General features: G+C 47.1%; 1 protein-coding gene across 2 annotated transcripts in view; it reads right to left on the reverse strand.

Moving 5' to 3' along the window:
• Positions 1–15,650, reverse strand: part of LOC119946426 (plasminogen-like) — a 67,828-nt gene that overhangs the window by 10,042 nt on the left and 42,136 nt on the right. For both annotated transcript variants that reach the window (XM_038767731.1, XM_038767723.1), the window contains exons 12-15: positions 9,752–9,872; positions 7,812–7,895; positions 6,735–6,872; positions 4,659–4,765 (exon numbers count right to left, since the gene is read on the reverse strand). In XM_038767731.1, the coding sequence (XP_038623659.1) occupies positions 4,659–4,765; positions 6,735–6,872; positions 7,812–7,895; positions 9,752–9,872 (450 nt within the window). The remainder of the gene's footprint in view (positions 1–4,658; positions 4,766–6,734; positions 6,873–7,811; positions 7,896–9,751; positions 9,873–15,650) is intronic.

Below are 15,650 nucleotides of genomic sequence, written 5' to 3' on the forward strand. Positions count from 1 at the left end.
CACAGAGAAGTTATGTGGCTTGCCCAAGGTCACACAGCTGACAAGTGGTGGAGCCGGGATACGAACCCATGACCTCTGACTCCCAAGGCCGCGCTCTTTCCACTGAGCCACCCTAAAATAAATAAATAAGTAGTAGAGTAATAAATATGTACAAACATATATACATATATACAGGGAGAAATAGAAGGGAGAACGGCTATTGGATCCCCATTTTATAGATGAGGTAACTGAGGTATAGAGAAGTAAAGGAACTTGCCCAAGGACACACAGCAGACAAGAAGTGGAGCCGGGATTAGAACTCCAGTCCTCTGCTTCCCAGGCATTTGCTCATTCCATTAGGCTCTGTTTCTCTTCCACACAAAGGTAGAAAATACCTTCCGTATTAAATCGCAGATAGGTGATGAGAAGTTGGGGTTACCTTAACCGTCGGGTGTCACAGGCGTGTCCACAGGTACGCAAACATTGGAAGTATTTTGAAGTATACTTGAGACATGGAAATTAGAAACTCTTAACCATGGAATTTGAACAGAATTAATCTGACTAGTAGTTGTAGTGACTGAGCACCAGTTTGGTGTAGGGCACTATAGGAGGTGCTTGGGAAATTCAGAATAAAGAAATGACAAGTTCCCCCCCAACAAGGAGTCCACCGAGAGACAGAAACATAAAAATGGAGAGTTTTGCGAGTATACTATAAATATGACCTCCACTTGTGGTCTCCCCTCATCAGTGACCTCTGCCAAACGGAGAAATGACCTGTTTCTTCTCAATCAGTGGTATTTATTGAGAGCTTACTGTGCACAGAGCACTGTACTAAGCACTTGGGAAAGAATGAAACAATAGAGTAGGTAGAAATGACTGACTAACTGTTGGCCCCGACGTAATTACCTGCTGATATTAGAACAGTCGAGGATCCAGGGCAGACCATAAGGTGAATCTAAGACAGCACAGACAGTCAATTCCTGAATAACCTGTCTAGACTGTCCCATATTCTCCAGATAACAGTGCTACTCTACGGTCTGGTTTGCCCCAAAATGCTGTAAAGTGCAGCAAAATAATAATGATGGTAATAATAATGATTAATGTTGATGACCGTGGCAATTGTTATTATGTGCCAAGGACCACCGTGGCTCAGTAGGAAAACGCACGGGCTTTGGAGTCAGAGGTTATGGGTTCAAATCCCAGCTCTGCCAATTGTCAGCTGTGTGACTTCGGGCAAGTCACTTAACTTCTCTGTGCCTCAGTTCCCTCATCTGTAAAAGGGGGATTAAGACTGTGAGCCCCACGAGGGACAAGCTGATCACCTTGTAACCTCCCCAGCGCTTAGAACAGTGCTTTGCATGTAGTAAGCACTTAATAAATGCTATTATTATTATTATTGTTATACTAAGCGCTGGGGTAGATACAAGATAATCAGGTCAGACACAGTCCCTGTCCTACCTGTGACTAAGGGGGAGAGAGAACAAGTACATTATCTGGAGAAGCAGCATGGCGTAGTGGCAAGAGCCCGCTGTTGGGTAGGGACCGTCTCTATATGTTGCCGACTTGTACTTCCCAAGCGCTTAGTACAGTGCTCTGCACACAGTAAGCGCTCAATAAATACGACTGAATGAATGAAGAGCACGAGTTTGGGAGCCAAAGGACATGGATTCCAATCCTGACTCTGTCACTTGTCGACTCTGTGACCGTGGGCAAGTCACTTGACTTCTCTGTGCCTCAGTTATCTTGTCCGTAAAATGGGGATTAAGACTGTGAGCCCCACATGAGACAACCTGATCACCTTGTATCTACCCCAGCGCTTAGAACCGTGCTTGGCACATAGTAAGCGCTTAACCAATACCACCATTATCATTATTATCCTCCCAAGTGCTTAGCACAGTACTCTGCATGTAGTAAGTGCTCAGCAAACACCATTGATGATGATTATGATGATGATTTGGGGGGCGGGTTAAGGTTATTCCTCATAGGTCTTTTTTTATTACTCTATTTGTACATGTCTATTCTATTTATTTTATTTTGTTAGTATGTTTGGTCTTGTTCTCTGTCTCCCCCTTTTAGACTGTGAGCCCACTGTTGGGTAGGGACCGTCTCTATATGTTGCCAATTTGTACTTCCCAAGCACTTAGTACAGTTTTCTGCACATAGTAAGCGCTCAATAAATACGATTGATGATGATGATAGGTTTTCTTTAGGCCAGCTGTTCCACCGGAACGGTTTCCCAGATGTAACTTTGCCCAAAATTTGTAGGAAGTAGGAGACCCCCCCTAGGTTGTTGGAAAGAAGGTGGGGGCACCGCCAGACCCCCTCTTCCACCAGGGTGGTTTGGATTGCGTTGGGAAGAGACTGATTTTTGACCAATAGGATGAAGAACTCCAGGCTCTTAGGGGTAGAACTGAGCTGGGAAAAATGACTCCCTCTGGAAGTTAACAGGGAATGGACAGTGGCAATCCCCTGCCTCCTCTCTTAGGAGATCCAGGCAGAAAGAACTGCCAGTGGAAATGCATTTCTCTCAAACCATGATCAAACTCGGGTAAGAAGGAAGATTCGCATGAGTTCCTTTGATCGTGAGCTTAATCTGTGGGTGACTGTCATCTAAACCGGTTTCTCAGTTTTCCCCAGGCAGGGCTTTCAGTTTGCACATGGTCTATCCACGTTGGCCAGTAAGAAGCAGCATGTCCTACTGGATAGACCACGGGCCTGGGAAGCAGGTAATGGGTTCTAATCCTACTCCACCACTTGTCTGCTGTGTGACACTGGGCAAGTCACTTTACTTCTCTGTGCCTCAGTTCCCTCATCTGTAAAATGGAGATTAACTGTGAGCCTTTTGTGGGGCAGGGACTGTGTCCAACCTGATTATCTTGTCAGTGCTTAGTACCTGGCACATGTAAGCTCTTAACAAACATAATAATAATTATTATTATTACAGTGCTTGGTACATAATAAATGCTTCATAACGCAAATCTTGTCCTTAATATTCTCTTAACCAATCAGTGTTATTTATTGAGCGCTTACAGTGTGCAGAGCAGTGAACTATTGGGAGAGTGCAATATACTGCTCACAAGGAGCTTACGATCTTTCACATTTGTGTTATTTTGACTAAGCCCTGACTTGATTTTATTTGATTTGGGGAATGTGGTTTGGTCATAGCCAAACACAAAACTTCACAAAACTGTCAATTGTATCCTGAATGGCATTCCTGATTCCGTATCTTTCCATCAGTCAGTGGTATTTATTGAGCACTTACTGCATGCAGAGCCTGTACTAAGCACTTGGGAGGGTACAGTTAGATTTGGTAGACACATTCCTCTAGTGCTCTTAAATGCAAGCTGGTTGATATAATAATAACAATGGTATTTGTTAAGCACTTACTATGTGCCAAGCACTGTACTAAGTGATGGGGTAGACACCAAATCCCACATGGTGCTCACAGTTTAGATAGGAATTTAGATAGGTATTGAATACCCATTTTACAGGTGAGGGAACTGAGGCACAGAGAAATGAAGTGACTTGTCCAAGGCCACACAGCAGGCAAGTGGCAGAGGCAGAATTAGAACCCAGCCCTATGCTCTTTCCACTAGGCCACACTGCTTCCCAAGAGGCCCAGCTTTATGACTATGGAACCTGGCCCCAGATTCAATCCATGGATGGAAAAGTCTCCCAGGAGTCTAAAACATGATAAGCTTGTCTCTAAACTGTAAACTTTTATTCATTCATTCATTCAATCATATTTATTGAGTGCTTACTGTGTGCAGAGCACTGTACTAAGCGCTTGAGAAGTAAAGGCAGGGAATGTGTTCGCTTATCCTGTTGTACGCTCCCAAGCACTTAGCTGAGTGCTCTGCACATAGCAAGCGCCCAGTAAATACAAATAATTGATTGATTGGAGCGGACTAGATGACCCGCTGCCCGATTGCCAGGAATTTCTGTTTTTATGGTTATATACTGTGTGTCAAACCCTGTTCTAAGAGCTGGGGCAGATCAGATCAGAGGCAGCACCTGTCCCACCTGGGGCCTAAGCCACGGATTTCAAATTCCACTGCCCACAACCAACTCAAGGCTTTGGCACTGTGCCCTGTAAGATGGACACTGTGGAATTCCCAGTTTGGGAGGGAAAATCAGTTGTTATTACCGAGTACAATCCCTAGACTGTAAGCTTCTTGAGGGCAGGTATCGTGTCTACCAACAGCATCAGACTTTCCCAAGCACTTAGTAGAGTGCTCTGCTTCACAGTAAGCGCTCAATAAATGCCACTGATTGATTTGGGAAGAACTGGGTGTCAGGTCAAGCAAAGAGCTGTCAATTCTCCTGCTCCAAAACTCATTAATCAAGATGAGAAAAAAGTGATGGAATTAACGGGGTCTGGGAGATTCAGTCAATAAACCAAATCATCCAATGATACTAAAGTATAGGAGAAGATGTAAAAATGCGATCATTTTCTCGTTCTCAATATCCCAAGCTGAGATTCCACCTCACTGGCCGAGGGCGTTGAACTCTTTGGCTCCTTTAACGCTAGTAAAACATTTACTTAGATCATTTAAGCACCTTGCCTTTCCTCAGTTATGTGACTATTTCAGGAGAAGTTGAGATTTTTGCTCGGACCGCGTGGGAAATTGCCTCGATTTTTGTCTTCCCTCTGCTTTAAGGGAGTAGAGTTATCTCACCTTTAGTTTCACCCCAACCAGTAATGTAGCATACTGTTTTGTCTGCCAGTGGAGAATGCTCAGAAGGCAAACAGGCGGGGATTACTTTATCGTTGAGCTCAGCAGGTCTGAAAGAAGAAAACAATTAAAGCCATTTTCAGTTGTTTCGCTGGGATGCTGTTGCCGCGTTTGTCAGCTGGCCCAAGGTTTGCTCTGTGGGACTAAAGCTGGGGTCGTTCTCCAGGGTCAGTACTGTCTGAATTGCTCTTCGGTCACAGTGCCCCTCGCCAACTGGCAAGTTGCCTTCACCTCCTTAAAATGACAATAACATAATCTCTAGACTGTGAACTTGTGGGCAGGGTATCTGTTTATTGTTCTATTGTACTCTCTCAAGCGCTTAGCACAGTGCTGTGCACACAGTAAGTGCTCAATAAATACAACTGAATGAATGAATAACCTTGTTCCAGAGAATAGGGGGAACCCCTCAGGGTCTTGAGCACAGGCCTTAATTGTTCATCGACTGTGTACCATATTTTCGGAAATGAGGAAGGGGGCAGAGGAACTGCCCAGTCTGGGCCTATGTGAAGATGGAGGGGCAGACCAAGGTTACACGTTGCAGTCTCTAAAGCGCTTAGTACAGTGCTCAGCACACAGTAAGCGGTCAGTAAATACCACTGATTGATCAAGTCCTGTCCCAACCGAACAGCATATCAGGCTTGTGCCCTGACAGTCCGAGCTGCTCACTGCATTGCCTCTCCATTGCTGCTGTTTTCCACGGATCACCAGGTCTGGCCTCCCTATGTAGACTGTAAGCTCCTTTTGGACAGGGCAAATGTCTACTAATTCTATTGTATTGTACTCTCCCAAGTGCTTAGTACAGTAGCCTGCACATAGTAAATGCTCATTAAATACCAGTGATGGATGGATTCATTGATTAAGGAAATGTGGCTTCACAAGGCGGCATTCTTTCATTCAGCTGTATTTATTGAGCACTTAACTGTGTACAGAGCACTGTTCTGAGCACTTGACAGGGTACGGCGCAACAATAAACAGACACATCCTTTGCCCACAGTGAGCTTACGGTCTAGATCGGGGGAGACAGACATCAATACAAATAAATAAATTACAGATAATGTACATAGTGCTGTGGGGTTGGGAGGGGAGAAGAACAAAGTGAAATGGAATGCCCTCCCTCTGCCCATCCGCCAAGCTAGCTCTCTTCCTCCCTTCAAGGCCCTACTGAGAGCTCACCTCCTCCAGGAGGCCTTCCCAGACTGAGCCCCTTCCTTCCTCTCCCCCTCGTCCCCCTCTCCATCCCCTCCATCTTACCTCCTTCCCTTCCCCACAGCACCTGTATATATGTATATATGTTTGTACATATTTATTACTGTATTTATTTATTTTACTTGTACATATCTATTCTATTTATTTTATTTTGTTAGTATGTTTGGTTTTGTTCTCTGTCTCCCCCCTTTTAGACTGTGAGCCCACTGTTGGGTAGGGACTGTCTCTATATGTTGCCAATTTGTACTTCCCAAGCGCTTAGTACAGTGCTCTGCACATAGTAAGCGCTCAGTAAATACGATTGATGAAGTGAGTCTTCAGGGAGAAGAGAGTGGGAGAAGAGGAAAGGAGGGGCTTAGTCTGGGAAGGCCTCTTGGAGGAGATGTGCCTTCAATAAGGTTTGGAAGAGGGGAGAGTAATTGTCTGGGCCGTGAATGTGCCAGTTCCCCTAGAGCAGCAGGGAAAACTCAAGAAGGCGACAATATGGATCCCAGCTTTCAGCCTGTTAAGGTGGGAATTCGTCCAGGACTGCTGGAGCCCAGCCATGCCCTCTGGGAAGCAAACTAAATATCCCCAAAACCCTTGGGCCATCCCAGCTTCCCCTCCCAGCCCACTCATTCTGCTCCCCAGGCAGACAATCATTCTGTCCCCACGATGCCCCACAAATGGACACACGATCACGGTCAGAGAAACATATGACCTGCCCACACATGTCCTCCCCCGACTTCAAACCCCTGTCACACCCTGCCAACGGTAAACCGATATTTTGGATTTTTTTTTTATAATGACGGAAGGCTTCGGTCGCAGTAGTACCTGCTCAGCTTCAGCAAGGCAATATCTGCTCCATTAGGTCCCTTAAACAGTTTTTCCAAGTCGATTTTCTGTGTGTAACTTTCTCCATTTTCCTTGTGCAGGCCTAGGTAGACCTGGTAGGAGGCCGGCCTCGGCGAGCTGTGGCAGAACACAGAGGGAGTTAGACCCCGCGCTTTCAGGGCCAAAACAGAAAGGAAGAGCGGCCCGCGGTCCACCCCGGGGCTGTTGGGGCTCATGATGGCAAGAGGGACGCACGCTAGATGCTCTAGAATTGGCTAAACACCAAGCCCAACTGGATTTAATCAGCCCAGACCCCAGGATCCGTGACACATTCTGGGCCTCCCTCCCTCCCCTCCGTAGAGCTTGGGGTTTGGCGGAGGTGGGTTCAGAAGCAACGGTCAACTGTGGCTAGTCCGTCCCTCACCCTGGAGCCAACGAGGAGACGTTGGCGACTCTTTTTTTTGCCTCCTGCTGCCCTGTGCCCCGTCTGATCGGCCCACTGCCACCCCCAGCCTGAGAATCTGCGAGGGCATTGGTATCTAGAGCCACTGCAGAAGCTGTTCTCCACCTCCTTCCCCCAAAGTCCTGACCTGGGGGAAGCAGTGTGGCCTTGTGGCTAGAGCGCGGACCTGGTTCTGCCAATTGCCAGCTGGGTGACCCTGGGGAAGTCACTTAACTTCTCTGTGCCTCAGGTTTCTCGGCTATCAAACGGGGATTCAATACCTGTTCTTCCTCCCACTTTAGAGTGTGAGCCCCATTCAGGACCAGGACTGTATCTGGCCTGACCTGTACTTACTCCAGAGGTTGACAGTGTTTGACACACAGTAAGCGCTTTAACAAGTGTGCTGTAAAGCAAACAAACCAAGCCACTTGTCTGCTGTGTGACCTTGGACAAGTCACTTCACTTCTCTGTCCCTTTGTTTTCTCAACTGCAAAATGGGGATTCATACATAGATACATACATATATGTTTGTGTGTGTGTGTGTATATATGTATATACACACACACACACACACACATATATACATATAGTCCCTCTACCACCTTGTACTTCAAGAAAAGGCTCCAGGCACTTACTGTTGAAGGCAGTGAGCAGCAGTAAGTACCCAGCTGGGGTCAATCAGCGTGCCTCCACAGAAGTGAACCCAGGAAGGATAATACCTGTGCAGATTGAAATGCAGAAACTTCAAGTTAATCCCCCCTCACCCACCCAAAAGCCTGTCCCAGGACAGCGAGAATTAGTTACAGATACTTACAGATACGAGCAAATTTAATTCCCAATTCCTTTAGGGTTTCCCCGAGGAACTCTTCTTTCAAATAAAGCCAGGAAAGGCTGAATGCTTATGACCCCTCGGTTGGGATCATTTAGGTCTGGGCTGATTTGTACTTCCCAAGCGCTTAGTACAGTGCCCTGCACACAGTAAGCGCTCAATAAATACGATTGAATGAATGAATGATTTCCAGAGGGCACCCCTCCCTGTTGGCAGATACTCCCTGAAAACTTTATCTTCTGAGTGGGGTCATTGTGAAAATCAAGAATTACCATCCCAAACAGCTGGGGAACGAGTGGATAGGCTGACTGGGTCACACCGTGGCCTGGGGGCAACCTCAATTTCCACCTCAGGCCTAAAGCACCTGAGACCAGGACAAGTTTTCAACTGGACATTTCCCTTTCTGGCTGGCAGAGGTGAGTGACAAGTGGGGGACTCCCCTCCGGTCGGGGCTGGGGGCGGGATTAGCTTTCCCCTCCACTCCCACTCAGCCCCTCTTCCCCACCCAGAGGGGAAGACTGAGGTCAGGTGGAAGACAATAATAACATTAATAATCATGGTATTTGCTCAGAACTTACTATATGTCAAGTACTGCGCTATACACTGGGTTTGATAGAAAATGATCAGGTTGAACACAGTCCCTGTCCCACATGGGGATCACAGCCTAAGTAGGAAGGACAGCGGCTCTTGAATCCCTACTTTACAGGCGAGAAAACTAAGGCACCGAACAGTGCAGTAAATTGGCTTAAATTACGCAGCGGGTGGAGCTGGGATTAGAACTCAGGTCCTTGGAGTCGGCCCAAACCTTTATAGCAGCATCACTTAGTGGAAACAGGCTGAGCCTGGGTGTCGGAGGACCTGGGTTCTAATCCTGGCTCCGTCACTTGTCTGCTGTGTGACCTTGGGCAAGCCACTTCAGTTCTCTATTGCCAACTTGTACTTCCCAAGCGCTTAGTACAGTGCTCTGCACCCAGTAAGTGCTCAATAAATACGATTGATTGATTCTCTGTGCCTCAGTGACCTCGTCTGTAAAATGGGGATTAAGACTGTCAGCCCCATGTGGGACAATCTGATTACCTCGTGTCTACCCCAGCGCTTAGAACAGTGCTTGGCATATAGTAAGTGCTTAACAAATACCATTATTATTAATGATCATTATCACTGTTATTATTATTATTAATCGCGTGACACAGATGGTCGGCCAGTGGCCAAAATCATAACCCTTCCTCCTTTCTCTCCTCATTTAGAATCTGGTGGAGCAACTAGGGGCAGCTGCGTAAGGTGATCCCGCAGCCCATGTGAAAAAGAGAAGGTGCTGACCTAACTGAAAGAGCACAGGCCTTTGAGTCAGAGGACCTGGGTTCTAATGTCCACTCTGCCACTTCTCTGCTCCGTGACCCTGGGCAAGTAAGTCCCTTCACTTTTCTGGGCCTCGGTCACCTCATCTGTAAAACGGGGATTAAGACCGTGAGCCCCACGTGGGACATGGGTCCGTGTCCAACCTGATTATCTCGTATCTACCCAGAACAGTGCCTGGCCGTAGTAAGTGCTTAACAAATGGCATTAAAACAGAAACAGAAGAAAAAAAAAGCATCCCCGGGGGCTTACCTTCAAGATAGATCAAACGAACAGGGACCCTTCCCCCAGCCCACTGTTCAAACTCACACCCCATCTATCTTGGGGGAATTAAGTTTAACAGAGGTTCCACCCTCGGAGGGCTGTGGGCTGGGCCGTGGCGTTCCTTACCTTTTTCTGAGACTGATTTGCCAGGGCCAGGAGTGCGGATGTGCCACGCACCCTCCGACGATTCTGCCACCACATTTCTTTGGCTCTACCTTGGGTTTTCCGCACTCGTAGGCGGGCGGCTCTGAGCACAAAACAAAATCACGGAGAGCACCGTTTGGAGACCTGAAAGGAAGAGCTGTCGGCCATGCCATCCGTTGGCCGGAACGGCGAGTGGCTGTGTCACCTCTCCAGCTACAGCTGGGTGCTTGGACCCAGAAAAGAGTTGGCGGAGAGACTGGAGCGGTTTTTAAAGCCAGATCTTGGAGATCTTGAAGATGAAGAGAAACTTTAGAGGGTGGGGAGGTAGTTCTGACAGAGCTCAATAGTCAGCCAGTTTTATTTATTGAGTGCTTACTATGTGCAAAGCACTTAGGAGACTACACTATAACAGTAAGCAGACATGCCCTGCATACAAAAAGCTACTGAGATTGCTTGATGGACAGGTGAACAAGGCCAGTAGGCCAAGGGGCCAGTTAAATGTCTGTGGGGTTGGTGAACTCCGTGGAAAGCTACAAGTCAGAAAATTCATCTGCAAGGCTGGATTTTAAAACGGACAAAATGCCCATGGGAACAGAGGACTTACTGTCTCTTGGTAGTGGAGGAACAAACTACTCAACACATGTTAAATAGTTGCCAGCAAAGAGCAAACACTTTGGCTGGGAAAAATGCAGAAATGAAGGCCCTGCATGTCCCTACCAGAACTGAACAGCTCTTTTCATTCATTCATTCATTCAATCGTATTTATTGAGCGCTTACTGCGTGCAGAGCACTGTACTAAGTGCTTGGGAAGTACAAGTCGGCAACATATAGAGATGGTCCCTACCCAACAGCGGGCTCACAGTCTAGAAGGGGGAGACAGGCAACAAAACATGTAGACAGGTGCTTTGGAGTCAGAGGTCATGGGTTCGAATCCCGGCTCCACCACAAGCCTGCTGTGTGACCTTGGGCAAGTCACTTAACTTCTCTGAGCCTCAGTTACCTCATCTGTAAAAATGGGGATTAAGACTGTGAGCCCCACGTGGGGCAACTTGATCACATTGTATACCCCCAGCGCTTAGAACAGTGCTTTGCACATAGTAAGGGCTTAACAAAGGCCATCATTATTATTATTATTATCAAACATGACTAAGTCCCTGGGACACGACAACCAATCTATCACTCCATCACTGGGATTTATTGAGCACTTACTGTGTGCAGAGCACTGTACTAAGCGCTTGGGAGGGTACAGTTGAACAGAGTTGATAGACATGTTCCCTGCCCACATTGAGCTTACAGTCTCTATGGGGCTGACGCGTGAATAAGGTGTGATTTGAACTTACGTACCGCCTTCATTTTCAGAACCACTTACGTCGGCCTGGAAAATCCACAGTGGGAGAAAGAAATGGACTCCCCCGGCCCCCGGGGCGGAGAAGTGCTCTGGCATCACCTCACAGCTCGCTGCTCACTCAGCTCTGACAGCGGCCTAAACCACTGATACCGTGAAACATTTCAACGCCTAGGAACTGCACTCTCTCTAGACGAGGGACCAGCATCTGCCTGCACCCCGATCCAATCAATCAATCGTATTTATTGAGCGCTTACTATGTGCAGAGCACTGTACTAAGTGCTTAACCAGGAACTGGAAGCTCCCTCACTCTGGACCAGGGAAGCCAAAGCTCCTGGCATCCTGCACCAGGTACTGGAATCTCCCTCCCTCTCTACCCTCCTACTACAGCCACGTCCACACACTTGGCTTCTCTAACGCTCACCTTCTCGCAGAGCTCCATCGTCAGTCAGCCAGTTGTATTTCTGACAGAGCTCAATAGTCAGCCAGTTTTATTTATTGAGTGCTTACTATGTGCAAAGCACTTGGGAGACTACACTATAACAGTAAGCAGACACATTCCCTGCATACAAAAAGCTACTGAGATTGCTTGATGGACTGGTGAACAATTGAATTCAATTGAATTCAACAATTCAGTTGTTGAACATGCCATAGGGAATGCGTCTATCTTGTCTAACTCACTGCCAACCTCTCGCCCACATCCTGCCTCTGGCCTGGAACGCCCTCCCTCTTCATATCCGACAGACAGTTACTCTCGCCCACTTGAAAACCTTCCTTCGTTCATTCATTCATTCAATCCAATTTATTGAGCACTTACTGTGAACAGAGCACTGTACTAAGCACTTGGGAAGTACAAGTTGGCAACATCTAGAGACGGTCCCTACCCAACAACGGGCTCACAGTCTAGAAGGGGGAGACAGACAACAAAACAAAACATGTGGACAGGTGTCTTGAAGGCACATCTCCTCCAAGAAGCCTTCCCTGACTAACCTCCCTTTCCTCTTCTCCCACGCCCTTCTGCGTCACCCTGACTTTCTCCCTTTATTCATCCCCGCTCCCAGCCCCACCGCACTTCTGTACATATCTGTTATTTATTTATATTAATGTCTGCCTCCCCCTCTAGACTGCAAGCTCGATGCGGGCAGGGAATGTGTCTGTTTATCATTATATTGTACTCTCCCAAGTCCCGAGTGCAGTGCTCTGCACACGGTAAGCGCTCAATGGCTTCATGGAAAGAATATGGGCTTGGGAGTCAGAGGACTTGGGTTCTAATCCCAGCCTCGCCACTTGTCTGCTGTGTGACCTTGGGCAAGCCACTCCACTTCTCTGTGCCCACTGTTGGGTAGGGACTGTCTCTATATGTTGCCAACTTGTACGTCCCAAGCGCTTAGTACAGTGCTCTGCACACAGTAAGCACTCAATAAATACGATTGATTGATTGATTGTGCCTCAGCTACCTCATCTGTCAAATGAAGTTTAAGACTGTGAGTCCCACGCGGGACAACCTGATTACCTTGTGTCTACCCAAACACAAAGTAAGCACTTAACAAATACCTTAATTATTATTCATTCATTCATTCAATTGTATTTATTGAGCCCTTACTGTGTGCAGAGCACTGTCCTAAGCACTTGGGAAGTCCAAGTCGGCAACATAGAGAGACGGTCCCTACCCAAAAACGGGCTCACAGTCTAGAAGGGGGAGACAGACATTGAAACAAAACATGTGGACACATGTCAAGTCATCAGAACAAATAGAATTCAAGCTAAATGCACATCATTAACAAAATAAATAGAATAGTGAATATGTACAAGTAAAATAGAGTGATAAATCTGTACAAACATATAATTTGTGCAGATCTGTGTAATCTGTACATACTTCCCAAACATATAATTAATAGTATACAATTAATAAATACAATTGAATGAATTGAATGAATGAATAAATGACCAGAAACCACTGTCACTCCCGACCAGGGGCCGGAAGATGCTGGCAACCTCCACCAGGGACCAGAAGCCCCCTCCCTCTGGACCAGAGACAAGAACTCAGGACCAGGGACCAGAAGCTGCTGGCAACCTGCATCAGGTACTGGAATCTCCCTCCCTCGCTACTCTCCTAATTACACCCCAGCCTCCACAATTTCCTCCTCTAATGCGAACCTTCTCGCTCTACCTCGATGTTGTCTATCACGCTCCTGTCCCCTCGCCCTCATCCTGCCTCTGGCCTGCAATGCCCTCCCTCACATCTGACAGACAGTTACTCTCCCCCACTTCTAAGTGTTATTGAAGGCACATCTCCTCCAAGAGGCCTTCCCGGACTAAGCCCCCCTTTCCTCTTCTCCCACGTGTTTCTGCATCGCCCTGACTTGCTCCCTTGATTCAGAAGCAGCGTGGCTCAGTGGAAAGAGCTATGGAGTCAGAGGTTCAAATGCCAGCTCCGCCAATTGTCAGCTGTATGATTTTGGACAAGTCACTGAACTTCTCTGTGCCTCAGTTTCCTCATCTGTAAAATGGGAATTAAGACTGTGAGCCCCCTGTGGGACAACCTGATCACCTTGTAACCTCCCCAGCGCTTAGAACAGTGCTTTGCACATAGTAAGCGCTTAATAAATGCCATTATTATTATTATCATCTCCCCTCCCAGCCCCATAACTTATGTACATATCTGTAGTTTATTTACATTAATGCCCATCTCCTCTGGACTATAAGTTTGTTGTGGGAAGGGAATGCATCTGTTTATTGTTGTATTATCTGAAGCACTTAGTACAGTGCTCCACACACAATAAGCTTATCACTGGATAACTGTGATTAACTGGATAACTGTGATTAACTGTGGATAACGGTGATTAGTGGAGCTTATAAGCTCCAATCACAATAATGATTGATTGATTGAATGAAAGAATAAATGACCAGGGACCAGAAACTACTGTCACTCCACACCACGGGCCACAAGTTGCCGTAACCGAGAAACGGCTGTCACTCAGGACTAGGGACCAGAAGTTGCCGTCTCTCTAGACTAGGGACTGGAAATTATCGTCACTCAGAACCAGGGACCAGAAGCTGCTATCTCTCTGGACCAGGGACTTCACGATGGCCTCTTCTACCCTACTCTTCTCACCACATCCCTGGTCTTCTCTCTTGCTATAGATCCAGATCACCCAGCCCCGCATCGCACCCTCGTCCAGACTGACCCCAACCCACACACCGGGAGAATTAGTGTGCCTCAGTGGAAAGAGCAGAAACAAGAGAATCAGAGGAGTCAGAAGACCAGGGTTCTAATCCCGCCTCTGCCATTGTGTAATAATGGCATTTATTAAGCACTTACCTTGTGCAGAGCATTGTTCTAAGCACTGGGGAGGTTACAAGGCAATCAGGTTGTCCCACAGGGGGCTCACAGAGGTAACTGAGGCACAGAGAAGTTAAGTGGCATGCCCAAAGTCACGCAGCTGACAATTGGCAGAACTGGGATTTGAACCCATGACCTCTGACTCCAAAGCCCGGGCTCTTTCCACTGAGCCACACTGCTTCACTGACACTGTCTTCTCCTGCTTCTCTGGCTGCTCCTTCTCAGTCTCTTTTGTGAGCTCCTCCTCTGCCTCCCATCCTCTGGCTGTGGGAGTGCCATAAAGTGCAGTACTAGTTCCCCTTCTACTAGTCATATTTATTGAGCCTTTACTGTACTAAGTGCTTGGGAGAGTACAGTGTAACAGAGATGACATGTTCCCTGCCCACAACAAGCTTATAGTCAAGAGACAAGCCATCTATTCTCCATCATTAGCCTCTATGGCTTTGGCTACCATCTCTATGTAGATGGTTTTCAAATTCGCCTCACCAGTCCCGGCCTCTCTCTCTTTCTCTGCACTCTTGCATTTCAATCAATCAATCAATCATATTTATTGAGCGCTTACTGTGTGCAGAGCACTGTACTAAGCGCTTGGGAAGTACAAGTTGGCAACATATAGAGACAGTCCCTACCCAACAGTGGGCTCACAGTCTAAAAGGGAGCTCCTACCTCCAGCACATCTCTACTCGAATGTCCTGCTGACACTTCAAACTTGACATGTCCCAAACAGAACTCCTCTTCTTTCCACCTAAATCGTGTCCTCTCCCTAACTTTCCTGTCACTGTAGACAGTCCCCTCATCCTCCGTCTCACAGGCTACCTTGCACCTTGTTCAAGGAGTACAAGTTTTGTCACTTAGTTCTACCTCAACTCAGCTCTAAAATCAATCAGTGGTATTTATTGAGCACTCACTATAATAATAATAATGATGATGATGGTGTTTGTTAAGCATTTACCATGTGCCAAGAACGGGGGAAGGTAATCAGGTTGTCCCATGTGAGGCTCACAAGCTTAATCCCCATTTTACAGATGAGGTAACTGAGGCACAGAGAAGTTAAGTGACTTGCCCAAAGCCGTACAGCTGATAAGTGGCGGAGCAGGGATTAAAACCCATGACCTCAGACTCCCAAGCCCATGCTCTTTCCACTAAGCCACGCTGCACTCTTACTGAGCACTTGGGAGAGCACAATACAAAAG

The sequence above is a fragment of the Tachyglossus aculeatus genome, chromosome 2 (genome assembly GCF_015852505.1).
Source record: "Tachyglossus aculeatus isolate mTacAcu1 chromosome 2, mTacAcu1.pri, whole genome shotgun sequence".
Lineage (NCBI taxonomy): Eukaryota > Metazoa > Chordata > Mammalia > Monotremata > Tachyglossidae > Tachyglossus > Tachyglossus aculeatus.